This window comes from Lutra lutra, chromosome 3 (genome assembly GCF_902655055.1).
Source record: "Lutra lutra chromosome 3, mLutLut1.2, whole genome shotgun sequence".
Taxonomy (NCBI): Eukaryota; Metazoa; Chordata; class Mammalia; order Carnivora; family Mustelidae; genus Lutra; species Lutra lutra.
In genome coordinates this window covers 106,585,814-106,611,196 of record NC_062280.1, presented here as the reverse complement: position 1 = coordinate 106,611,196, position 25,383 = coordinate 106,585,814, and the positions used below count along the sequence as shown (strand labels likewise).

The 25,383-nt window shown below is 41.9% G+C and overlaps 1 protein-coding gene across 16 annotated transcripts in view; it reads left to right on the top strand.

Moving 5' to 3' along the window:
• The window catches only part of CLASP1 (cytoplasmic linker associated protein 1), a 278,451-nt gene that overhangs the window by 148,701 nt on the left and 104,367 nt on the right, over positions 1-25,383 (top strand). For 10 of the 16 annotated variants that reach the window (XM_047722645.1, XM_047722643.1, XM_047722642.1 and 7 more), the window contains exons 10-20: positions 2,331-2,404; positions 3,542-3,634; positions 4,577-4,722; positions 5,600-5,735; positions 6,770-6,840; positions 10,639-10,698; positions 18,454-18,531; positions 20,069-20,236; positions 20,878-20,927; positions 21,775-21,945; positions 23,752-23,799. In XM_047722645.1, coding sequence (XP_047578601.1) covers positions 2,331-2,404; positions 3,542-3,634; positions 4,577-4,722; positions 5,600-5,735; positions 6,770-6,840; positions 10,639-10,698; positions 18,454-18,531; positions 20,069-20,236; positions 20,878-20,927; positions 21,775-21,945; positions 23,752-23,799 — 1,095 coding nt within the window. The remainder of the gene's footprint in view (positions 1-2,330; positions 2,405-3,541; positions 3,635-4,576; positions 4,723-5,599; positions 5,736-6,769; positions 6,841-10,638; positions 10,699-18,453; positions 18,532-20,068; positions 20,237-20,877; positions 20,928-21,774; positions 21,946-23,751; positions 23,800-25,383) is intronic. The other 6 variants (XM_047722647.1, XM_047722646.1, XM_047722641.1 and 3 more) reach the window with 1 other exon arrangement.

The window sequence follows — 25,383 nt, the reverse complement described above, 5'->3', positions numbered from 1 at the left end:
AAATGGCAGAAGGAAAAGCTTTGCACTTATTGGTATTCTATCTTTTTAATTTTTTTGATGCCTTAAAAAATATTTTGCGGGGGGCGCCTGGGTGGCTCAGTGGGTTAAGCCTCTGCCTTCGGCTCAGGTCATGATCCCAGGGTCCTGGAATTGAGCCCCACATCAGGCTCTCTGCTCAACAGGGAGCCTGCTTCCTTCTCTCTCTCTGCCTACTTGTTATCTCTGTCAAATAAATAAAATATTTAAAAAAAAATATTTTTGGGCCGCTTTGGTAGTTCAGTTGGTTAAGCAACTGCCTTCGGCTCAGGTCATGATCCTGGAGTCCCAGGATCAAGTCCCACATCGGGCTCCCAGCTCCATGGGGAGTCTGCTTCTCCCTCTTACCTTCTCCCCTCTCATTCTCTCACTCTCTCTCTCTCAAATAAATAAATAAAATCTTTCAAAAAATATTTTTTAATTGAGTTTAGATCCACAGAACATCAAGTTAATCATTTTAAAGGTAACAGTCCAGTTGCATTTAGTATATTCACAGTGTTGTGCAGCCACCACCTCTGGCTAGTTCCAGAAGGGCTTCTCCACTACCAAAAGGAAGCCCCGGACCCTTTAAACAGTTGCTGCTCCCCATCTCTTCCTTCCCCCAGCCCCTGGCCATCAGCAGTCTGCATTTTTGCCTCTCTGCATTTGCCCCTTCTAGATATTGCATAGAAATGGAGGCGTGTAACACGTAATCTTTTGTCTCTGGCTTCTTTCACTTAGCCTAGTGTTTTGGCAGTTCGTCTGTGTTGAAGCATGTATTAGTCCTTCACTCCTCTTTATCACTGAAAAACCTTTCTAATATTTTATTTTAAAAAATTTATTCCTGTTCTGGGGAGGCATTAGTTCCACAAACAAGGATTAGAAAATTTCTGTATCATCAGACCACTTTTTTCCCCCTCCTGCCCCTTACCCATCTCCCTTCCAGAAGTCCCAACTCTAGCTTATGTAGAGAGCTCAGCCCCGTTCTCATCCTTTTTTTCCATTTTGTTTAACAACATCGTCATGAATTTGCTTACTGACTCCTCCTCGTCTGATTCCGGGGCTCACAGACCATGGTTGTCTCTCAGTCCCCTTCCATATGTGGGTACGTGGTGCGGCACATAACCGGAGCAGTGCTCGGGACTGTTCTGCTCAGGGAATCCGTTCTTTTCACCAAAATAGGCACTGAGCACCACATCACAGTGTGACATTACTGTCATCTGTCCACAGTGAGCTTGTGAACTCAGTATGAGGAATCTTCATCAAAAGTGAGGACACAGGGGCGCCTGGGTGGCTCAGTGGGTTAAGCCCCTGCCTTCGGCTCAGGTCATGATCCCAGGTCCTGGGTTCAGGCCCCACATCGGGCTTTCTGCTCAGCGGGGAGCCTGCTTCCTCCTCTCTCTCTGCCTGCCTCTCTGCCTACTTGTGATTTCTCTCTGTCAAATAAATAAATAAAAAATCTTTAAAAAAAAAAAAAGTGAGGACACACATTTTTTGCTCCCAGAATCATCTTTAAAGCCCTGTGTTGTCCATAGGGACCCCAGACATCAAATAACTTGTCTATGAGGAAACTCCGGAAAAGCAGTCAAACTAATCGTTGTAAAAATCATTAATGAGGGTTACAAGATGACTGTAGACTCCCAGTTTTGAAACCTTTCTTCCGGGGGGTTGAGGGGAAGGTCTGCTAAAATGTCATACGATTTTCATGTGTGAAGTGGAGTTCATGTTAGCCAAAGAAAAAACTCTCCCAAATGATAGCAATCAACTTTCAAGTACACAGAGCATCTTATAACACCTTTATGAGCGGAAGTTGCTACTGATGTGCAAGTGAAAAATTGAGTTATGCATTCAAGGAAATGAATATGTTTTGAGACTAATAAAAAGTTGAAGTGAGACTGTTAAATTTTTCAGAACTTATTTGAATGTTTCACGAATTTGGCATGCTAGATGCCTAACCAATAACATAACCAAATTCATTCCCCGAAAAATTAAATTCTTTGTTATATATCTGTTTATTAGCAACCTTTCAAAAGATTCAGGCATGACTACAATATAAACCATCTATATCCTTTAAAGGCTAAATGTCCTCCTTAACAAGTAGTCTCTCTAAGTGACTCTAACGTACGTAGTATTATAGGATTACTGCATTTCATCTTGATATTAAAAGTAATATTTGTTAGTTCCACAGGACTCTTAATTTTTATTAAGCCTTTCGAAAGATAGTTACAAATCTCCCAAAAGGTAATGGTGATTGTGTATGTTCAGACCAGCCCTCTGCACATTGTTCATGTTTTAAAAATGAATCTTTTTCATAGCTGCAAAAGAAGGAGCTGGTGCTGTCGATGAAGAGGACTTTATTAAAGCATTTGATGATGTACCTGTCGTGCAGGTGAGTGAGGATAGTATTTGAGTTTGATTAAAAACAGATAAGACTGACTCTTTGAATTCCATTTTCAAGTAGGTGATATGTGAAGTCCCTTCCTACGTGAGTAATTTTACCTCTCAGGACTACAGGAGATCTGCCGTTGCACAGTAGAAAAATTGGTGCCTTTTATAGCTGAAATGAAGAGCAAAAGTCAAGACTCAGTGTGATCTTTCAGTAAGAGCTAGAGAGAGGTTGCTTGCTTGCTCTAGTAATAATTTTGTGGATTAGGTCACCTAAATGATGGGGGGGACCAACAATGATTAGATTAGGTGTGAGAACAGAGAAGCATGTTTATTTAGGGCCTTTATTTTTTTAAGACAAGTTGTAAATTTCAAGGAACTGGGTGTCTAAAAAGCTATAAAGAATGGATTAATAAAAGCTCAAGTTTATGCCATCCTGATGCTTCACTTAAGTACCTAACAGACAAAGCAGAGATTGCTTGTAAGGTTGGGGTTCACACATTTTAACTGATGTGTGCCTCACTGTCATCTGTTGTTGACTGGGGGCTAATAACACTTTCCCTCGGCCTGCATGGAATGTGGTGCTCTGTATTCCTGTAGCACTAATGTCCGTGTGATCACTTGCTACCTGCTCCTGGGTTGCCATGTGTATGTAAATCAGGTAACTGGCATTGTAGGCTCAGGTTCATCCTTAAGTCCTTGGCCTCCCCAGCTTGCATCCTTCTTGGCTGATTATTCCCCTACCTATCTTATTAGTAAGATGTGAGCATAAATGAGAGAGTAGACTTGAAGAGATTTATAAATAATACTAAGAGTAAGAAATGACCTGAGCATCACTGATCGTTCCCCAGCTGACTTCTTTCTTTTCTGTACATGAAGTTGTCTGTTGAGTTTATAGTAGAACTGTGTTTGAAGCATGGTTATCCACACTTGGCATCAATCTAGTGGGTATATATATTCACAATGGGAAAGACACTCATTCTAAGACAAATCTGGCTAGATGTTATAAGACCTTCTGAAAAAATGACATTTTTTTTTTAAACTTTACTTGCTAAAGCTCTTGACTTCGTGTAATTAAAAACTAATCTTTGTTTATTCTGTAAATTTTCTTACATCGGTTGTAAATTAATTTTGCTTACAGATTTATTCCAGCCGAGACCTTGAGGAATCCATAAACAAGATTAGGGAAATATTATCTGATGACAAGCATGATTGGGAGCAAAGAGTAAATGCTGTAAGCCATTGACTTCATGTGATTACATTTTCATTGGATTTATTTAAATGTTCTAAATAATTATGCAATTGGGATATAGCTCTGATGAATTTTAAATATAAATTACCATATTTACACTTAACCCTTTTAGTAGAGTACCTCACTTCTATTTCTGTTTCAAAAGCATGCCAACCTATGCCATTATGTAAGTCCTGTACTTTTAACAAAGACCTAACGCGGAGCCTGTGGAGACAGCCTCCACTCTTGTCTTAGTCAACATTTAATTATAATTGTTAGCCAGTAAATTGACTTTTCTTAGTGGCATTTTCAGTGTGTGTCCCTCTCATCCATCCTTTCTTCATATCACTTGCTGGAAAGTTCTGTCCCTTCTATTTAAAAAAGTAGATTAATGAAAAGTGGGGTGAACATTAAAATGAGGGTGTGTCTTATCTGAGGAAAGCTGTTTTCCAGTGGTCGGCTGGCAGGAAGTGAGGCAATAAAATTACAGCTGTGTTCCACTCAAACTCAGACTAGCCCTTCAGGAATGCCGCAGTGGAGGACACTGTACAAATGATGACAGGATGGCTTCCTCCTTTGACTCCTTAAACAAATGGCAGTTAGAGTCAGTTGTTGGGGAAGATAAGCTTTAGGGGAGGAGTTAAAATGAAGGCTTTTGTTGTTTTATCATTAGTACAGAGCCTATAAAGACACAATAATGTTTTCAGTTAAAAAATACATTTTGCAGAATTTTAAGGTATTGCATATAAAAATAATCTGTTCTTTTTGTGATATGTAGATTTATGCAGTATGGTAGCTGATACTGAATTGGCTCAGTTCTTCTGGAGAACTTCTGATATCAATGAACTTTGATGTTGATCGCTCATATTTGATGGCTTCTGTTGTTTTCTATATACTGTTTGAAGAATTGCTTTGTGTGTCTCTGAATTTTCTCTGTCCCATCAGCTAAAAAAGATAAGATCTTTACTTTTGGCTGGTGCTGCTGAGTATGATAACTTCTTTCAACATTTGCGTCTTTTGGATGGAGCCTTTAAACTCTCTGCTAAGGACCTGCGGTCTCAGGTAGTGCGGGAGGCTTGTATCACCTTGGGGTAAGGACTACCATGCTTGATTCTCACACGTTCTAAATTAACCTCGTTGCAGCGCTTCTGGGATGGTCTGTGGCAAATGCCCAGCAGGTCTCTCTAATGTGCTTTCTGACCTGTCCCATTTATGCTGCTGTTGGTACTTTTATACTGTTACAGTGTTTCCTGCCCAATGACAGAAAGTGTGACAGAGTTTCGGTGTTACTCCGTGACTTAGCTCTGAAGCCTCCATTTTAAACTTGGAGCAGTTATTACTAATAATACAGAAAAAAGAAATTTTACAAACTTCTGTTTCTTAGCTTTTCCTTGATTCTGCTGTCTGGATATAGCAGGATTATCAGAATTTTTCTTTGTTTCTAGAAGAGCACTGTAGCTATGAAGTTAAAGCCAAGGCATATGCTCCAGTAGAATTTTACCCTAGCGAAACCTGTTACCAGCATTTGAAGCTGGAGCTTCTGTGTTAGAAAGTGTGTCCGAACAGCAAAGCAGCAACAGGAAGCAGATGCTGCCGCTGTTAAGTGTCAGATGTGGAAGCATATATATTATGTGCTAAAGGCTTTTAATGGGGCAAAAGGAAGAAAAGGGTGGGGGTCTTTCATATTTATATTTTATTAGTATATGACCAATTTGTCTTTTGCTATTTTAAGATTAATGTGTTGGGAATGATTTATTTAAAAAATAAAAGCCACAAACTCTTGGGGGCAGTGGCTCTTTGCCAAGTCCACAGTGTGCACATTGGAAATACTTTGAAAGTATCTGACTCAGACCTTTGCTTTTTGTCTCTCAATAACTTTAAATGAAAGCCCTGTGATGTTAAGAGGCTTATATGCTTCAGTGTTTGCAAGAAATACAACTACAGTGCAGTTTTCATTTCTCATTGTAGGCATCTGTCATCAGTTCTGGGAAATAAGTTTGACCATGGAGCTGAAGCCATTATGCCAACTATTTTTAATTTAATTCCAAATAGTGCCAAAATTATGGCCACTTCTGGTGTTGTAGCTGTTAGGTTAATCATTCGGGTAAGTATATTTGGGGGCCATACATAGAGTAAGCAAGTAGTAAACACGGGTGGTTGATAAGCCATAGTAGAGGCACTTTTCATTAGCATGATTATAAGTAGTTGGAATCATGTTGTGGATACAAATCAGCCTCTCCCTCTCCTTAATTAGATCCTGTATGAGCCTTTTACATTCCATAATGTGAATTATGGATATGGTGTATGCTTACTGAGGTGTTGATCATTTACTCGTCATTGACTTTAAACATTTGAACATCTGTATCTGCTTCGGTTTATACCTAGTTCTTTAGGTCTCCAGATTGTACTCCTTAATTCCCATTCATTCTATTTTAGGTATTTGTGCTTGTGGCTTTGTTATTCACCTAAAGTTTTTATTTAATTAATTGTGTTTAAGCTGATGAACAAAAGATTGCTTTCAGTGTTCTAAACACTCATTTATTTAAGTTTAAATAATTATCCAAGTAATTTATGCACAAGTTTTCAGTAGAACTTAATAGTTCACAAGAGCTTAAAATGAATATGCCCCACATGACCTTCTCCCCACCTTCAAGTCTCTTTTGCCCAGAGGCAGCCCTTGAAACTGGGACTTGATGATGCTAAAATCTTTCTGGAATATTGTGGGTCACTTACTTGTATTATTTTTAGTCCCTGTTATTTGCACTGCCTACTTGAAATATTAAATCCAAAGCTGTTGTTGGACATTCCCATTGAAACTGTATCAAAACACATCGGTCTGCAGATTCCTTTTGAACTCCCTTAGATCTCTGCTGCCAGATAATTTAGACTTCCCACCAATGGTTTGTTCTGTTGTTAGGGCTATTTATATATCATTGGGTGGTCTGTTGAGGTTCTGTAAATGTTGTCATGGCCTTTGGCAATATCCAGTGAAATTCTTCTTCCGTTTTAAGCTAAGTGAAATTCTAATCTAAATATACGTACTTTAGGTAGTTTAATAAGGAAGTGTGGTGGTTGTCTTAGTTTTATTTTATTTTTGTATTTCCAAGTGTTCACCTCTGGTTTTGTTCTTTTCTGCAGCACACACACATCCCTAGGCTAATACCTGTCATAACAAGCAACTGTACCTCTAAGTCTGTCGCAGTTAGAAGGTAAATTTTTAAACAGCTTCCTCATTATTTTTGAATGGTTTAAAAACCAAAACAAATTCCAAATTTGCCTCCGTGGAAACATTCATGTTTGAAATGTTAAAATTATTTAAGATCATTGTAATAAATGCCTTTGGATTGAAGGATCATGATCTGAATAATCTGAAAGATAAATTTGGATAGCCTCTATTATTCGTGTGTATATGTGTGTGTCGTGTGTGAGAGAGCGCGCGCTCATGTGTGCAAGAGAAAAGGGGGGGAGACAAAGAATGTGTGTCTGTGTGTGAGTTAATGGAAGGGAGGGGTGTACATTTTTTCTCAGTCTCTCTACCTAAGTCATTGGTGTACCCTTCTCTGAATGAAAGCAGTAACTGCATACAAGAAAAAGAACGTTACAAAAATTAATGGCATCTATTTAATATTACTGTCGGTAGGAGGGGGTGTATGTTGTTTCCAGCTTCTGACAGTGATTTCTGGGGTTCTGAATCCTGACCAACGCCATGTACCAGGAGATAGCACCTGGTTAACTAGCTAGGTCTTTGTTCCCTGGTCCAGATGAGCAGCCCTGGATCACAGGTGAGGAATAAGATCTCTGCTCACTGGAATCTGTAGTTCTTGAGAGTCTAATATAAAGTCTGTGCCCCCTCTTCCTAAGAAAATGTAAATATGCAGAATAGTTTAGTGTAGATTTTAAGGGGATTGGTGAGCACTGTTGAAGCCGCTCAGTGGACCATATCAGGTAATATAGGGTAAGTTAACAGCTGGCTTGGACAGCAGCCTCCTGCTCACATTCCTAGAGTTTGTTGTCTGATCCCAGCCCAGTGAAAGAGCCCTTCACTCTAAGCTTGGAGCACAGTGTACAGTCACTGCCCACCGTTGCCCTCCTTTCCTGGCATGTCACCTAGGTCCCGCCATGTTTCCATAGGTAGGGATGCCTGTTACTCCTGAGGTGGCCTCCATCCATCTTACTCACAGCTCTGTGGAAATCACGAAGGAAGAAAGGGGAATCTCCACCTTTATAAAGCTAGGAAGGAAGGAATTGGCACCTTTCACTGGAAAAAAAAGCTTAATCTCTAATGGCTTGCTTTTATGTTGCTGAGGAATGCGGTCTGCCTTTACCTCCAGTTTCGTGGCTGCTTCCTGAGATGAGTGTGTGAGCTCAGCAGGGGAGAGGGACGGTAGTGAACTTCAGAACCTGGCAGACTGCAGCTGAAGCATTACCTCTTCCCGCTGGCTAATCTGACCTGCTTGGAAGAGAGTACCTCCACAGAGGCAGAGGGCCCAGTCATTGGGTAGCGGGGTTTGACACTTTGTGCGACCTTAATAAGTGACACTCATTATTAGATTTTGCTGCTGCTGCTGCTATTGTCACTATCGTTTTAGGTTTTCCAAGAGAAATTCAGAGTGTATTAGGCCGAGTTCCTCTGTTCTACATCCTGTAGAATGTTACAGGATGTTTAGTGTATTAGTTAGCTCTGGCCGCCATAAAAAAATACCACACACTGGGTGGCTTAAACAACAGAAATGGATTTTCTCACAGCTCTGGGGCTGGAAGTCTGAGATGAGGGTACCAGCATGGTTGAGTTCAGCGTGGTTGAATTCTAATGTGGGTCATCTGCAGGTGGCTGCCTTCTCACTGTGTCTTCACAGGGCAGAGATGGAGACACACAGAGCATGCTCGCAGGGGTTTCTTCTCAGAGGGGCACCAGCCCCATCATTAGAGCCCCATTTTCATGATCTCATGTGAATCTAATTACCTACTGAACGCCCCATCTCCAAATACCCTCCTGTTGAGCAGTTGGGCTTCAACATAGAAATTTTGGGGCAACACCAATCAGTCCCCAGAATTTAACAGTTCTGGCTTCTGGTGCTAAATGACTGGTAGCTTGCATTTACTGTGGCAAGAGAAACGTCACCCCCTTCACCCCTTTCTGAGTCCCTTTCAGATTGCTCTTCTTACATTAGTCAGGGTCTGTATCAGTCAGAACCATGCATCTTGATGCTGGAAGAGGTAACTTCAGAGAGGTAAAGAGAACCAAAGAGGGCAGTGGGACCCAGGTAGTGCTCTGGCTCTGATGTACTCAGCCAGTACCTACCTCTGCTTTGTAGAATTTGTAAGAACTGGACTGCATAGTCTCTCTGCCTTTGATAAGTTGATCGTTTAGATGGGGAGATTAAAAAACAATCATGCAAAGCAACGTAAGAGTGAATTATAACACCTGTGTTGGGAATTTAGAAATTCAGAGAGCAGTGATTAAAACCAGCTAATATATTCCTATGATGCTTCATAGGCAAGTTGAAAACTGAGTTGCGTTTTGAATGATGAGTAGGAGTAGGTAAAGAGACAAGTTCTAACCTGATGTGTTTAAATATTGATGTGTTAAACAATGCCAGTATTGATACTGCTTCTTTGTATGTTTGTCTAAAAAGTGGAAAATAAAACCTAACTTACAGGGCATATTTTTGAACAAGCTAACACACATTTAAGACCAGAATTAGCACCAAAGATGGCTTTATTCACTAAGAGATAGATAAACATAAACAAATGCACACATATTTTTTAAAAAAAGAAAAAGAGACAAAAATCAGCCCAGGAAATGACATGAGGAAGCAGGTAGAATAAACATGGCCTCGGTTGAGGCTGGGTGGGGAGAATGGCAGAGGAGACAGTGTGGGTGTGGGTCAGTGTCTCTCCTTGGAGAAAGTCTGTTTCACAACCAACACTCAACGCATGGGCACACATGCACACTGTTGCCAGCCCTAGGACTGGGTTGGATAGCTCTCCTGTGTGTTTCTAAGAAGAGCCCCCTTGTATTTCTGGCACATGGGAACTGTTCCTTGTGTGTCTTCCTTGATGGTGTATGTCTTGGTTCCCATTGTTATCCATACCATCTAGGGTAGGGATAGGGTTTATTAAAGATTTATTGAGTAATTAATTATATGGATTATGAGGTTTTGAATTGGGAGGACCATGGGAATGCAAGTCTGTTCATTAGAGAAAAATTACCCACTGGTTTGTTTCCTTGAGTAAGTTTCTAAGACTATGAAGATTTACTGCTACGAGGATAAACAGCCTGGACTTCTGGAGAGTTATAAAGAGGTAGAACCTGAAGTGGTGATGTAATCCAAAGGAGATGAGACCAGAATTGTTTCGCTTCACAAATCAGGCCAAGAAAGATTACAAAAGTGAAACGGCTTGACAAGAAAGGAGGTTGAAAGATTGAAGAGGGAATTAGAGGAGTAGTTAGAGAAAAATTTATTTTACTACCTAGGATCTTGGGAAAATTTGGAAAGGACTTTGTTTTTCAGGACTTTTTTTTCCCCCCTTTTTTGCACAAGGCATTCTGTGAAATTAGTGCAAAGACCAATTCCCTGATTCTGTAATAATGTACGCTGATCTTTTTTGCTCATGTATGTCCTATTTTAACATATTATTTGAGGTAGTATAAAAACAAAGGACAGCAATAGGCCCTTTCAGTAATTTTGCCATGAAGCTCCAGTTTCTGATTTGAGGGGAGCTTTTATATCCTCTTATATCTATATAATTATATATATAATACATATAAAATTATAAAATAATCTATATAATTTTTCTTTTCTGATCACCATAGATGCTTAATTACTTTTACTTGCTTGGGTTTTTAGTCAATGCTGATTCCAACTTTATATTCCATTTTTTGAATCCTAATAATTAGAAGAAATTTACCAGTTCTAAAAAGTAGTGTGGGAATAAAAAAAAAGCCTTTATTTTCACTAACATAAAAATGACTAAGTTACTTATGTTTCCTTTACACTTTTTAGGCGCTGTTTTGAATTTTTAGATTTACTTTTACAAGAGTGGCAGACACATTCACTGGAACGGTAAGCATTTGATTTGCAAGTTTTTTTTTCCTCTCTGAAATGAACCTTGAGATTTAATGCCTCGACAAGTGGCCCAACCTGCTTTTTATAAGAATGGAAGGAGTCTGTCAAGCATTTGTTTGCACGACTACATCTCTTATTTCGTGAGGCTCATAATATTGGCAGAAACTTTTAGTGAATTTCATTGATTGCAGTTGTAGTGTGCCTAGAGATGTGGACAGATGTACACCATGTCAGCTAAAAGCCATGATTAACCTTTTCTTTAAATTAGTTTTTAACTCCAGTATAAGATAACCTACCATGTTATTTTAGGTGTAAAGCATAGTGATTTAGTAATTCTGTACATTAGTCAGTGCTCATCTGACTAATTCACTCAGTAAGTGAATTTTTAATCCATTTCACCTGTTTCACCCATCCCCCGCCCCCACACCCCTTTCCTTTAGTTACCATCAGTTCTCTGTAGTTAAGAGTCTGTTTTTTAGTTGGCCTTTTTCTTTGTTTCTTAAAGTCCACATATGAGTGAAATCATATGGTGTTTATCTTTCTCTGACTGACATTTCACTTAGCATAATACTCTCTAGCTCCATCCTTGTTGTTGCAAATGGCAAGATTTCATTTGTTTTCATGGCTGAGTAATACTCCATTGTGTATCTATTCAACATCTTTATCCATTCATTGCTTCCATAATTTGGCTATTTTAAATAATGCAGCAATAAATATAGGGGTGTATATATCTATTTGAATTAGTGTTTTTATAGCTTTTGGGTAAATATCCAGCAGTGGAATTATTAGATTGTATGGTATTTCTGTTTTTAATGTTTTGAGGAAGCTTCATATTGTTTTCCACAGTGGCTGCACCAGTTTGCATTCCCACCAACGGTGCATGAGCGTTCCTATTTCTTCACATCCTTGCTAACACTTGTTGTTTCTTGTGTTTTTGATTTTAGCCATTCTAACAGGTGTAAAGTGGTATCTCATTGTGGTTTTGATTTTCATTTCCTTGTTGATGAGTGATGTTGAGCTTCTTTTTATGTGTCTGTTGGCCATCTAGATGTCTGTGTTGGAGAAATGTCTGTTCACATCTTCTCTCCATTTTTTAATTGGATTATTTTGGGGGGGGGATGTTGAGCTGTAGCAGTTCTTTATATATTTTGAATACTAAACTTCTATTGAATATGTCACTTGTAAATATCATCTCCCATTTGGTAGATTGTCTTTCGATTTTGTTGACAGTTTCCTTTGTGTGCAGAAGCTTTTTATTTTGATATTACCCAATAGGTGATTTTTGCTTTTGTTTACCTTGCTTCAAGAGACATCTAGAAATATGTTGTTAACAGCCGATGCCAACAATTATTGCCTGTGTTGTCTTCTAGAATTTTTATGGTTCCAGGTCTCCTATTTAGGTCCTCAGTCCATTTTTTTGGTGTTTTTCTTTTTTTCAAGAGGGAGAGACACACACACACACACACACACAGAGGGGAGAGGGGTAGGTGGAGAGGAATAGGGAGAGAGAGAGAGAGAATGAGAATGAAAATCTTAAGCAGGCTCCATGCTCTGTGTGAAGTCTGACATGGGGCTCTGTCTCACAACCCTGAGATCATGACCTGAGTTTAACTGACTAAGTCACCCAGGTTCCCTAGTCCTTAATCCGTTTTGGGTTTATTTTTGTGTATGCTATGAGGAATTGGTCCAGTTTCATTCTTTGCATGTAGCTGACCAGTGTTCCCAGCACCATTTGTTGAAGAGACTGTCTCTTACTGTTGCGTATTCTTGCCTCCTTTGTCGAAGATTAATTGACCACATGGTCATAGAATTATTTCTGGGCTCCTATTGTGCATTGATCTATGTGATAATTTTTGTGCCAGTACCACACTGTTTTGAGTATTATAGCTTTATGTAGTATATCTCGAAATCTGGAATTGTGATACCTCTAGTTTTGTTGTTCTTTTTCAAGATTACTCTGCTTATTCAGGGATTTTGCAGTTCCATACAAATTTTAAGATTATTTGTTCTAGTTCTGTGAAAAATGCTGTGTTGATATTTTGATAGGGATTGCATTAGACCTGGAGATTGCTTTGGGTAGTGTGGACATTTTAACAATATTTGTTCTTGGGGTGCCTGGGTGGCTCAGTCAGTTAAGCATCTGCCTTCGGCTCAGGTTGTGATCTCAGGGTCCTGGGTCCTGCTTCAGTGGGGAGTCTCTTTCTCCCTCTGCCTCTTTTTTCTTGCTTCTTGTGGTAGACATATATTCTAAAAACTTCTCTTCTAGACCAGCTTTTACTGCAGCCCAAAGATTCTGGACTATTGTATTTTCATTTTCATTTGTCTCCATGTATTTTTTTTTAATTTCCTCTTTGATTTTGTGTTTGACCCACTCATTGTTTAGGAGCACGTTATATAACTTCCATTTATTTGCAGTCTTCCCCAGTTTTTCTTGTGGTTGATTTCTGGTTTCATAATGTTATGGTTGGAAAAGATGCATAGTCATAGTAGGAGTTTGATCTTTTTCAATTCATTGAGACTTGTTTTGTGGCCTAATATGTAGTATATTCTGGAGAATGTTGTGTATGCACTTGAAAAAAAATGTGTATTTTGTTATTTTAGAATGGAATGTTCTGAATATATCTGTTAGAGCCTTCTGGTTCAATATGATATTAAAAGTCACTGTTTCCTTGTTGGTTTTCTCTTTGGATGATCTATCCATTGATGTAAATGGGTTGTTAAAGTCCCTTTTATTATATTACTATTGATTACTTGTCTTTGTTTCTTATTAGCTGTTTTATATATTGGGATGCTCCCATTTTGGGTCTATAAACATTTACAGTTGTTACATCTTCTTGTTGGGTTAGTCCCTTTATGACTGTATACTGCCTTTTGTTTTGTTTTGTTTTGAAAGATTATTTATTTAGAAGGTGCGAGTAGGGGGAGTACAGGGAGAGAGGGAGAGAGAATTGCAAGCAGGCTTCATGCTCAGCACAGTGTCTGATGTGAGGCTCAATCCCACAACCCTTAGATCGTGACCTGAGCCAAAACCCAAGAGTCAGATGCTTAACTGACTGAGCCACCCATATGCCCCAGATTGTATACTGTTTTAAAGTCTATTTTGTCTGTTTTAAGTGTTGCTGTTCTGACTTTCTTTTCACTTCCATTTGCATGGTAGATGCTCTTCTGCCCCTTCACTATCAGTATATAAGTTGTGTCTTTAGCTCTGAGTCTCCTGTAGGCAGCATATAAATGGGTCTTGGTTTTTATTCATTCTGTTACCCTGTGTCTTTGGATTGGAGGGCTCAGTCCATTTACATTCAGAGTAGTTACTGATAGGTAGGTACTTACTGCCATCTTGTTACTTGTTTTACAGTTGTTTATGTGGTTCTTCTCTGTTCCTTTCCGTTCCAGCTCTCTTCTCTCATGGTTTGCTGACTTTCTTTAGTGGTATACCTGGTTTTCTTTCTCTCTCTCTCTCTTTTTTTATATGTATTACTGGTTTTTAATTTACATATGCCATTTTATGCATATGGCATCTAAAGTTGATGGTTGCTTAAGTTTGAACCCATTATTTATTCATCTCTTTCCACATTTTAGGTATATGGTGTCATACTTTACATCCTTTTAGTTTGTGAATCCCTTGACTGATTTTTATAGCTATACTTAATTTTACTGCTTTTATGCTTCCTCCTTTTCTTACTCCTACTTATGGCCTTTCCTTTCCACTTAGGGAGCCCACTTTAACATTTCTTATAGGGCTGGTTTTGGGGTTATGAATTTCTTTAACTTTCATTTGTCTGGAAAACTCTTTGTCCAGCAAGGCTATCTTTCAGAAGAGGAGAGAGAATATTCTTGGCTAAAGGGTTCCCTCCCATGCCCAGCACTTTGAATACATCATGCTACTCCCTTCTGGCCATAAAGTTTCTTCTGAAAAATCAGCTGATAGCCTTAAGGAGTTTCCCTTCTATGTAACTATTTTCTTTTAATTCTCTCTTTATCACTATGTTTTGCTATTTTAATTACTGTGTCTTGGTGTGGACCTCCTTGCGTTGTTTTTGTTGGGAGCTCTCAGTGTCTACTGGATCTGGATTTCTGTTTTCTTCCCCAGATTTGGGAAGTTTTCAGCTATTCTTCAAGTAAATTTTCTGTCCCCCTTTCTCCCTTCTCTGCTGGGAGTCCGTATAACGCAAGTGTTACTATGCTTGATGGTATTGCTGAGTTCCCTAAGTCTGTTTTCATTTTTTGTTATTTTTTTTCTTTCTCCTCTTCAGTTTGATTGCTTCCCATTATTCTGTCCTCCAGTTGCTGATCCATTCTTCTACTTCTCTAGTCTATTGTTTATTTCATCTATGGTATTTTTTTTTTTTTTTTTTTTTTTTTTTATTTGACAGAGAGAGATCACAAGTAGACAGAGAGACAGGCAGAGAGAGAGAGAGAGAGAGAGGGAAGCAGGCTCCCTGCTGAGCAGAGAGCCCGATGCGGGGCTCGATCCCAGGACCCTGAGATCATGACCTGAGCCGAAGGCAGCGGCTTAACCCACTGAGCCACCCAGGCGCCTCATCTATGGTATTTTTAATTTAGTTACGGAGTTCTTCATCTCTGATTGGCTTTTTAAAATGTTTTCTGTCTCTTTATTAAGGTTCTTACTGGGTCCTCCACTCTTTTTAAAGTCCAGTGAGTATCTTTATGATCATTCCTTCAAATTCTCTATCAAGCATATTACTTAATCCATTTTGCTTAGGTCTCTTGCTCTGATATTTTCCTTTTCTTACACTAGGGAAATATTCCTCTTTCTTCTCACTTTGTCTAACTCTGTGTCTGTTTCTGTGTGTTAGGAAAGTCAGCTCTGCCTCCTGCCTTATGAAGAAGAGGTCCCGTAGTGCCCTACAGGGCACTGTCCCCTGTTCACCCAAACTGGCACTACAGGGGGGCATCCATGTGAGTTGCATGTGCCCTGCTGTTGTGGCTGAGCCGCTTTTTTGTTCAGTCCAGTCATCCGCAGTGGCTCTGCCGGTTGTGGGCAGCATTGGGTACCCATGTTGTTGGGGGCCAGTCTGGGCCGGTCTGGGCTTGAGTCACATTCACATCAGGCATTTGCCAGAGATGCAGTAGCACCAGACTGCTGGGACTTTCCTTCTGCTATGCCCTGAGAAGCTTTTGTTGGTAGGTGGTGCCTACAGTTAGAGCTGCTGTCTGACTCCAGTCTGCTGCTGGGGCCACAGTCCGGCTGGGGTGGGTGGTTATCTCCCCCCTCCCACTCAAGTCAGGGGTCATTTTGCGGAGGGGCCAGTCCATCCCTGCCAGGGCTGCTCATACCTTGCCAAGCCTGTGGCACTGGTTTGGATGTGCTCCGGCCAAGGATCTGTTAGAGGGGAGAGGGACCCACAGTGCAGGCAGTGCTAGCAAGTTTTGCATGGGTCTGCTCTGGGGGAAACCTGGATCCAAGGCCTGGCCGGAGGGGTTATGCGTGCAGGAGAAGGCAGGCATACTATTACCAAGCTAGGTGGAAAGTGTTGGCATAGAGCTCGTTCCTATAGGTGTTCATGTGTCTGGGCAGAGGGTGGGGCAGGGAAATGGTGTCCACCAGCTCCTTTGTCCCTGGTGAAGTTTCCCTAGAATCCCCACCCCTCTGGCTCATGCTCTGATGTGAGTAAAGAAAGCTCCCTTGTGTATACCCCAGGTGTTTTTCCAAGTGCTGCTTCTATTGCAGTATCTCTCAGGGGTTGTTTGTCGTGTTCTTTAAGCATGGGGACTCAGTTTCCTATTTCCCTCCTACAGATTTTAAAGTTCCAGGTCTTAAGCCCTGCTGATTGAAAGACCTCACAAAATTATGCCCTTCTGGTATTCATGTGGGTTCCCCATGCCTGGGGTGCTTGGTGTGAGGGTTTGATCCTCTCCCCTTTGTTTGTCCCCAGTGTCTCTCCCTCTTATAGAAAGTTTGTGGGCTTATTTAGCTCCCGACCCCATCTGTGTGCTCCCTGCCTTCTTCAGTGTGGCCTTTTCTACATTTAGCTGTGCAGAGTCTGGTCTGCTAATCTTCAGATGTTTCTGGGTCATTTACACTGATACAGGTGATACCTAGTTGTATCTGTGGGAGGAGGTGAGTTTAGGGGCCTCCTACTCTGCCATCTTCCCCCGAAGTCATCCACAGTTAATTCTTGACTCTCATCCTGGTGCCCGACATTCTGTCCATTCCAACCAGGAAGATGTTCCAAGCTGCTCTTGGCAGGCCGGGTATAACTCTTAGATCCTTAAAGGAGTTTCACTCATCTCACAGTTCTTTTTGATCTCCCTGTATCAGAAAGTCAGCAGTTTTCTCTTTATTTGGGTTGGTGTTGGTACGTTTCACATCATCATGATAAAAGGTAGGATTATGGCAGAATTCTTGAAGAAGGATGTCTCTTAATTTCAAGATTCATTCTTTGCCGTTTTTAGTTCTCTTGAATTAGAGGTGCCTGTTACTCCCGGTGAGTTAAAATCAGAGAGCTAGATGATGGTGTTGTGCCACCCAGTTGTGAACGTTACATATTCTGAGAAACTGTATAGCATATAATCATTTTATTAGTGGCATTTTAACGAAGTACTTTTGGGAGTCCTGTTCCATACTGCAGGGGGCAGAGAGTACATATTCCTCCTGGAGATAAAATTTTCATCTGCAAATACCTCGAATCTACAAGATAGTCATGCATTCTTTTATCTCTTGGTTATTGTATCCTCTTTATTTGGTGATAGTTTTGGAATTTAAAGGTGGAAAATGGAAGGGGGATTTAATGTGAGGACACATGAATAGAACAGTCATGTGTGAAGAACTCACACATAGCCTTGTGTATTTATCCGTTCCCCTCCTTGCTCAACATCTTTCTCTTAGCGGGTACGCGCTAAACCATTACTGAATGAAGGAATGAGGCAAAGCCTGAGCAGGCCATAAGATGGTAACTTACTCTTTGTTCTGTGAGACTAACTCATTGCAGCCTTCTCTCTTTTCTTTCTTTTTTTTTTTTTTAAAGATTTTATTTATTTATTTGACAGACAGAGATCACAAGTAGGCAGAGAGGCAGGCAGAGAGAGAGAGAGAGGGAAGCAGGCTCCCCGCTGAGCAGAGAGCCCGACGCGGGGCTCGATCTCAGGACCCTGAGATCATGACCTGAGCCGAAGGCAGAGGCTTTAACCCACTGAGCCACCCAGGCGCCCCATCTCTTTTCTTAAAAATCTGTTAAACATTCAAAGAGACACTTTAATAACTTCCTCTCAGCCAGGGCAGAACATAAACTAAAGAGAACAGCTATTTATAAAATTGTGACATGATTTTATAAATTTTTTCATGTTGCATAGCGGAACTTGAAAAAAACATTGTGTTTAATTTCAGAAATGTGATGCAGGTAGCCTCTGCAGTGTTCTGATGATTATTACCTCATAATTTCCGTAGAAACTACTCCCCGCCATGGAAAGGTAGAGCCTTGTAGCCTTGTTCCTTGGGTTGCTAAAAGGTTGAGCTAAATAAGTATGAAGTAAGAAGACTCAGCCATTATTTTAAAAACTTAGGGTACTTAGGTGGGGGCAGCTGGTGGAGGTCAGGGGGACCCTGGGACAGAGGTAGAAGTTAGGAGAGTGGCGGGGAAGGGAGCTCAGATTTCTCAGCTGTGTGTTGGTTGACTCACTGGGCACAAGGGCTCTAGGTTCCATGTGCCAGTCTGAAGTTCTCACACTTGTTTTCATCCGCATAAGACTACATGTTCATGATTGTTACTGCTTTCTCTTCTGAATGTCTAGACATATATCAGTATTAGCCGAAACAATAAAGAAGGGAATACATGATGCGGATTCTGAAGCAAGGATAGAAGCCAGAAAGTAAGTGTTAACTGTATACCACTTGTTTTTAAATTCATTCTTTTTAAGTTTCAGGTGTTGTTTAGATTGTGTTATTAAAAACTCATTAAATTACATGAATATGTTTCATTGATGGTGACTTTCAAATATGACCTCAAAAGACCATGTCACACTATTTCTCTGCATTTTTGTTTAGAGGGTTCAGGTGCCCAGGCCTGAAAGACTGACTGATAGTATCTGAATATAAACAAGACTGAGGGATGCAACAGCATGCTCGTTTTTAAATTTATGACAAATGATTATGTGAATCAGAAAAGCATTTGTGTGCATACTCAGCATATTTTCTTCCTCATGAGGCTCTGTTAGGAGCCAGGTCATAATCCAAAGGGACCTTTGGCTTTCCTGGGAAAAATCACGGTCCCAGAGATCTTCCCCTGTGATGGTCTCTTTGCAGGCTCCAGGTGGCTGCTGGGGAAGGTGTGCAGGTGGTGAGGGGCAGGCGGGTTGAGGAGATGCTGGGGATTCCTGCAGCGCATTCCGGCATTGCTGACTTGGAGTTGCCAGGCCACTCGCAAAGCACTTTTGCCATCTGCAAAAGTGGGCGGGTTGGGCTCCCGTCACAAGGCAGTGACCATGCATTCCGTGCCTCCCGGGAATAATTTTGTCACTGTGACTGTAAATGACAGGAGTCAGATGCTGAGACTTAGGCCGTCTTGGGCCGTGTGTAGAGGAGTGCTGTGAGTGATCTGTGCTTTCATAACGACTGGCTCTTGTACCAGACACAGGTAGCCTCTTTTCTCACTCACCTGGAATATTAACGTCTCACTTAGCGGCAGCGGTACCTCCTGACCAGGTCCCTGTGGCTCTTGGACTGCTCTCTCCACTAAATTCTATTCCCCTGATTTCTGAGGCTTTCGGAGGACCTCACTGAAACACTCAAGAGCTTACCACAGTCTCAGCTCAGCTAGTTCCTACCAAAACGAGTGACGTAGTTAGTTGCTCACAACTCTTAGGAATGGAGTTGGCAGTGACATACATAGACTGTTTTTATCCTTGTATGCGTTCTTCCCCTTCCCAGTTTTTTCTAGTTCTCTCGTCATGCCTGCAATACAAATTTTAAGTAGCTCAGAACATCTTTGTGCCTCTCTCATGCATGTTGTCTGAGGCGACTGTAAATACTTCTGATTGATGAGTGTCAAATCACTTTTATAAAAGCTGCCACGGATGAGCCCCGTTCGTATTGTGAACCTAGTTCTGGACATTTTAGCTCCACTGTCCCGAAGGCTCCCCAGTCTTGCAAGTTAGGCCCTTTAGTTTCCATTTTATAGGGGAGAAAGAGATGCAGAGAAGCCCAGGAATTTGCCCCGTGTCAGAATAGCCAGTACAGCGTGGTCAGGGTCCATCCCAGGCCACCTTTGTCCACCCTCCCTCACCTGGTGCTGCTCCTAGGGGCACTGAACTGCAGAGCGCAGTCCTCGACCACGTTGCGTGGGGGGCCATGGAGTTCGGTGGGAGCCCTGTGCGATCCTGACTGCGGCACACTGCGTGTCTCCCCTAGGTGCTATTGGGGTTTTCACAGTCACTTCAGCAGAGAAGCAGAGCACCTGTACCACACCCTCGAGTCCTCCTACCAGAAAGCCCTGCAGTCCCACCTGAAGAACTCCGACAGCATCGTGTCTCTGCCGCAGTCCGATCGCTCATCCTCCAGCTCTCAGGAGAGTCTGAAGTAAGCACTTTACCCATCCTTTCATGCGTGGGAGAGTTTATGTGGAAAGACTTGCTACATGACACAAATTCCAGCTGTGTTGTTGTTTTTTAAATGTGTACGTGCCTCTTCTAGTCCCCGCTTTGTTCAGATGGGCTCTGCTCCTAGGTAAGATGCTGTGGAGAATGATAGGGAAAAGGCGACCTTGGTCTCTGCAGTAAGTAGTGTTGAGCTAAATTTATAAGGCAGCTCTAGAAGACAGGCTTGGAGTGAAATAAGTGAATTATTCACAGGGTCTTCTAGGAGAATATGAGTGTTCACTTGGAGACGAGTCTGGAAAGAGGGAGGGTGTTGGAAATCTGGGAGTAAATGTATTACCGTCCTCACTCTGGATTTCTAACTTCTGGCTCGAGTTAGGACTTCTCTCTAGATGTTTGGAAGATAGTCTGAAATAGAATGCTAAAGCTTCGTCTGACGTCAGGGGTTTATAAGATTGTGGTCCCAGTTACCCTAGAAATGCAGAAGACTGAAATAATTCCTTCGTTACCATAGTTTCCTGCTGTCGACTGTACTTACGTAAGTACTTACGTAAGTACGACTGTACTTACACGGCGGAAGCGCATATTTAATAATAATGAACATGCGTGTACGTTTATTTTCAGCCGACCGCTCTCTGCCAAAAGAAGTCCTACTGGAAGCACCACCTCTAGAGGTAAGACTGAGCTCCATGGTGATGGCCGTCTTGGGGCCGCCTCTGTTTCTGTGCAGCGGAGGCTGTTCCGCCACTGGCAGCCAGTCTCCTGCTTTCAGGGGCCCTTCAGGTTTGCAGAGCCTTCTGCTGTCAGTGCTCTGGCTGTGCCCAGCACAGCTCCACTGCCCTACTGGCCCAGAGCGGTGAGGAACATGTGTAGAAATGCAGCCCTGTGACCTTTCCACTTGTTCCGGTCACTGGACAGGAGAGTGAGGACAGCTGGTGACGCCTCGAGCATCAGCAGCAGCAGTGTGGTGGCTATTAGAGGTGGGAGAGTAGAACGTTCCCCAAGAGCAGGAGGGTAATCGGAGTCAGGGTGCCTGCTTAGGCTACAGGGTGAGAGACTGGCCAGATGTGCGTGCTTTTTCATTACCTCCTCACATGAACCAAAAAGAGGGGCCGTTGCTTTGGGGTTTATAGTCTTTGGTTACAAGAAAACAAATGGAATGGGTATGTTGGTTGGAGTCACTTAATTTCCTTCAGCGCTGGCTGAACTGTCTTCAGTGACCAGGAGAAACAGCGTGTCATTACCTATGCACCCCAGCCTTTCTTAAAACTAGCTAAAGAATTTTAACTTCTTTACTCTGTCTGAGTCAGTTAAGTGTCCCAGCTCTTGATTTCAACTCAGGTCTTCATCTTAGGGATATGAATTCAAGCCCCACATTGGGCTCCATGCTGGGCACGGAGCTTACTTTAAAAAAAAAAAGAAAAGAAAAAGAAAACTTAAGAAGAGCAAAACAAATTTTAACAATGCATGTTTACAATTCTAGTGTAGTCCCTACTGATGTTTCCTTCCTTACCTCTCAAGCTTCTACAGTTAGTACCAAATCCGTGTCAACGACTGGGTCCCTCCAGCGGTCTCGAAGCGATATTGATGTGAACGCAGCAGCCAGTGCCAAGTCCAAGGTGTCCTCGGCCTCGGGCGCTACGCCTTTCAGCTCTGCAGCGGCCTTACCTCCCGGGTCATACGCATCCTTAGGTAACCAGACTCCCACCTCCTTCCCCCTGCAGCTCTGCTGTTAGAGATTACAGTTAGCCCTGCTCAGATTTATTTAACAAATTATAAAACACAATCACTGAGGAGATTCTCACTGTTCCAGGGATGATATTTAAGTATAAGTAGCTCTGTGTGTTTACTGCTGATTCCCAGCCACCCTTTGTTGAGTGTTCCCTTTCTCTGGAGCATCGTCCCTTTTAGTGACGAGTAAGTACCTGTGTGCTCCCACAGTGTGTCACATCCTTCAGCTTCACTTCCCCCTTCGTGGCAGCCCAGCCAGCACCTGCGCCACCTCCCATATTGCCAAGCTGGCTTTTACCCCCTCGTGCCATTGGTGGGGCAGAGTCAGAGGGTTTAGTGAGGGAGTCACCAAAGACTGTCGTAGTTAGGTGTATCCCAATTTGAGAATACGACTGGGTGGCACAGGTGTGGGGTGCAGGGACCACAGCAGGGGGCATCTCTAGGGAAATGTGGTGGATTCCATAGAACAGGGTTGGTCTTCCATATGTCACCTTGGGAGGACAGTGTACTTTAACAATGGCCAAAGGATTTTTAAAAAATTATTTAAAAAAAAATTCATATCTGATAGAATGGAATGTCAGTTTTTCCGCAGACAACTGAACACCCGTATGTAAGGCTGATCACTGGTTATATTTTATTTTTGTTAGAGCAAAATCATTCAAGCCAAAATCTTGGGACTTTGCTGGATGGGTTTATTTTGCATTTTATGGAAATTGAATACATACAGTTTAAGCGTCATGGAACATTGAGACTGAATCACTTATGTGGTTTACAAACCAGTTCCGAAGTCATTTCTGAAACTAATGTTCTGAGCATGGAAGCCAAGTGAGAGAGCACCGAGAGATGATTACGGGCCTGCCACTGATTAGCTTGGTGGCCTTGAATGGGCCGTGCAGTCTCTGAAGCTGGTTTCTCCACCTAATTAGTTGTGGTAATAGTCACCCAGCTCAGACACATGCAAGGGATCGATGAATGGATATAAAGTCCTTTGTAAACTATCATCCTGTAAGGTGAAAGAAAACCAGATTGTGCTAGGACCATTACAGTGAGAGAGGCCTGTGTTCTGGAACGTCAAGTCAGTTAAGTCAGTCTTGTTTTCTCTAGGGAGATACCTCAGACACAGGTACCTTTTGATTGAAAAGAAACCCACTGAGTGTTCTCCCTTTCTAGCATTTTAGTACTGTGGCATCACCCTGGAGTGTTAGGACGTTAGATTGGTAGGTAGTCATGGAGTAAGGGGGAAGTCAGAATGACTCTCTCCCGGGTGGAGTAGCTCTGTTTGCTTTCGGTCAGCTTTGAGTATGTACCCCGTGTTTCAATACGTGTGATCCGCCTTGAGTGTTTGTCATCAGTATTTGTTTCATCGCTTGAAAATTCGAGTAAAACCCATCTTTTAGAGTTCTCAGTAGTCTTTGTTTCTCTGTGCATATTTGGGATATTTTAATAGGGACCATGTAGACTTCCCCTGGTACTCGTAACAGCACTCAGGTCTTTTGGCCTGATGATACAGAATTGACCTCTTAAAACCCTGAGGATAAATTTTCAGCCCCGCATTAGCTCTTCAGATAACAAGACTGGAATAGTCCATTCTCTCCCAAGAGAGTGTCTCCCCCTGCTTGCCTCATGTTTTGAACCACAAAACAACAAAACCCCTGGAAATTTAACATAATCCTACTGAGGAATTGTTACGATTACTACTTGGGGTGGCACATTACATCTGTACAGAAGTGTAGCATCAAAGCTGACAATCCTTTTCCGAACTTCTAGAGTCCAGACACGTGAGGGAAGATACGGAGTCCGTAGGCCTTGACGCAGGTACCCCGCTGTATAGCTTCTGCTGCTCCCTGTGTAGTTGGGATAGGCGTCATTGCTAGAGCCAGCTTCTGTCAGCTTCCTACTCGCCTCTGTTCTTTGGGTGACTCTTCAGTACTTTAGTGTTTGGTTTCTCCCCCTTACGCTGCTGGTACTTGGTTCTACGAGAAAGAAACTCTGAAGAGGATGAGGGTTGGCTAAAACAGAAAATCAACACCTTACCAATCAAGGGGCTACCCTGGGTTGCCATGTTTCGTTTTGTTTTCCAAAAGCCAAAAGCCACATTATACTAAAGCCGATTTTAATACAAGGCACACTTATTCGCTTCAGAATCTGCTTTGCTGTTGAACTTGTTTCTTTTTTAGTTTTATTTTAAATTGTACTTTTGCTTTTTTAGTAGCTAATAACATTCTGCTTTTTAATTTTTTTACTGTTACTAACTGTTCCCTGTTATCCCTTCCCTTGTTTTTTAATTTGCTTAAAGATGGTACTTCCACTAAAGCGGAGGGTAAGCGGTTTGTTTCTGTGATTGAGGTGTGTCTCGCCTTCACCCGTCCTCTGTGCTCACTGAGTGTTGCCTGGTGCCCACTCGTCCTCACCGAGGTCCCTGCATGACATGTTGCACGTTCCCCCCACTCTTCTTCATTCTGTTTCCCGGGCTCTTTGCCTTCCCTCGACCTGAGTTCTCCTCCCTTGTTCTGTCGTGGTTCTGGTGATTTTTGTCACTCAACGTGTGCTATATGTGGTTTCCGGCGCCCAGCCCACCCCGGCCAGGAGCATTGCCAAGACTTTGTGTGCTGCCGTCCTGTGGGCTGCTCGTCTCAGATTTTGTTACTCCCCAAGTACTCCCTTTGTAGCTCTTTTTCTTTCTCTTTACTTTTGTACTTCTGTGGGCCTCTCAGGATTTGCCTTTCCTGTTTTGAAAATAAATTCAGTGTCATTTATTTAGGTGAAAGGCTGGTAACGGTTTTCTACCAGGTAATTTATAGAAATTTTAAACAATGCTTTTCTCTTCCCTAAAGATGCTACTGAATTATACAATGTCATTTTTATTTGTATCTCTGACACGTACCCCATTCATCCATCGACCCTTGTTCTTCTGCTCGCCAGTTGTGTATTAAATGCATTTCATGTGTTCTGTTTGGTGCTACACACAGGATCTAGCATGGAGAAAGAAAAACACGCCTCCAGGTCCACTGTGGTTTCTTTTTATGCCATTCTCCAGAAATTCTTCCTGATTTTACATTCTCTTGACTTTCAGACCTAACCATATCAGTTTGTACAGGTCTTTCATTAGCACATGCTAGACGAGATGAGACCATCCCTTTGCACAGCTGGCTGGAAAGCAGGATAATGCCTCAAATAACTGAAATTTAGAGGAACCTCATCTGCTTCAGTGGCTTAGACCCACAAACCCTCACCCTAATGATTTAACAATTAGGAGCTGCTTGTTTATTTGCATACATTATTTAGCTATTCTAAAAGGGTAGCCTGCACAATGGACTGGTGCCATCTTTATACGTGCAGTTCACGATATTTTTAATCGATATATTACTTCCTCAGGGACTCCTTAAGGAAAAGTTAGGA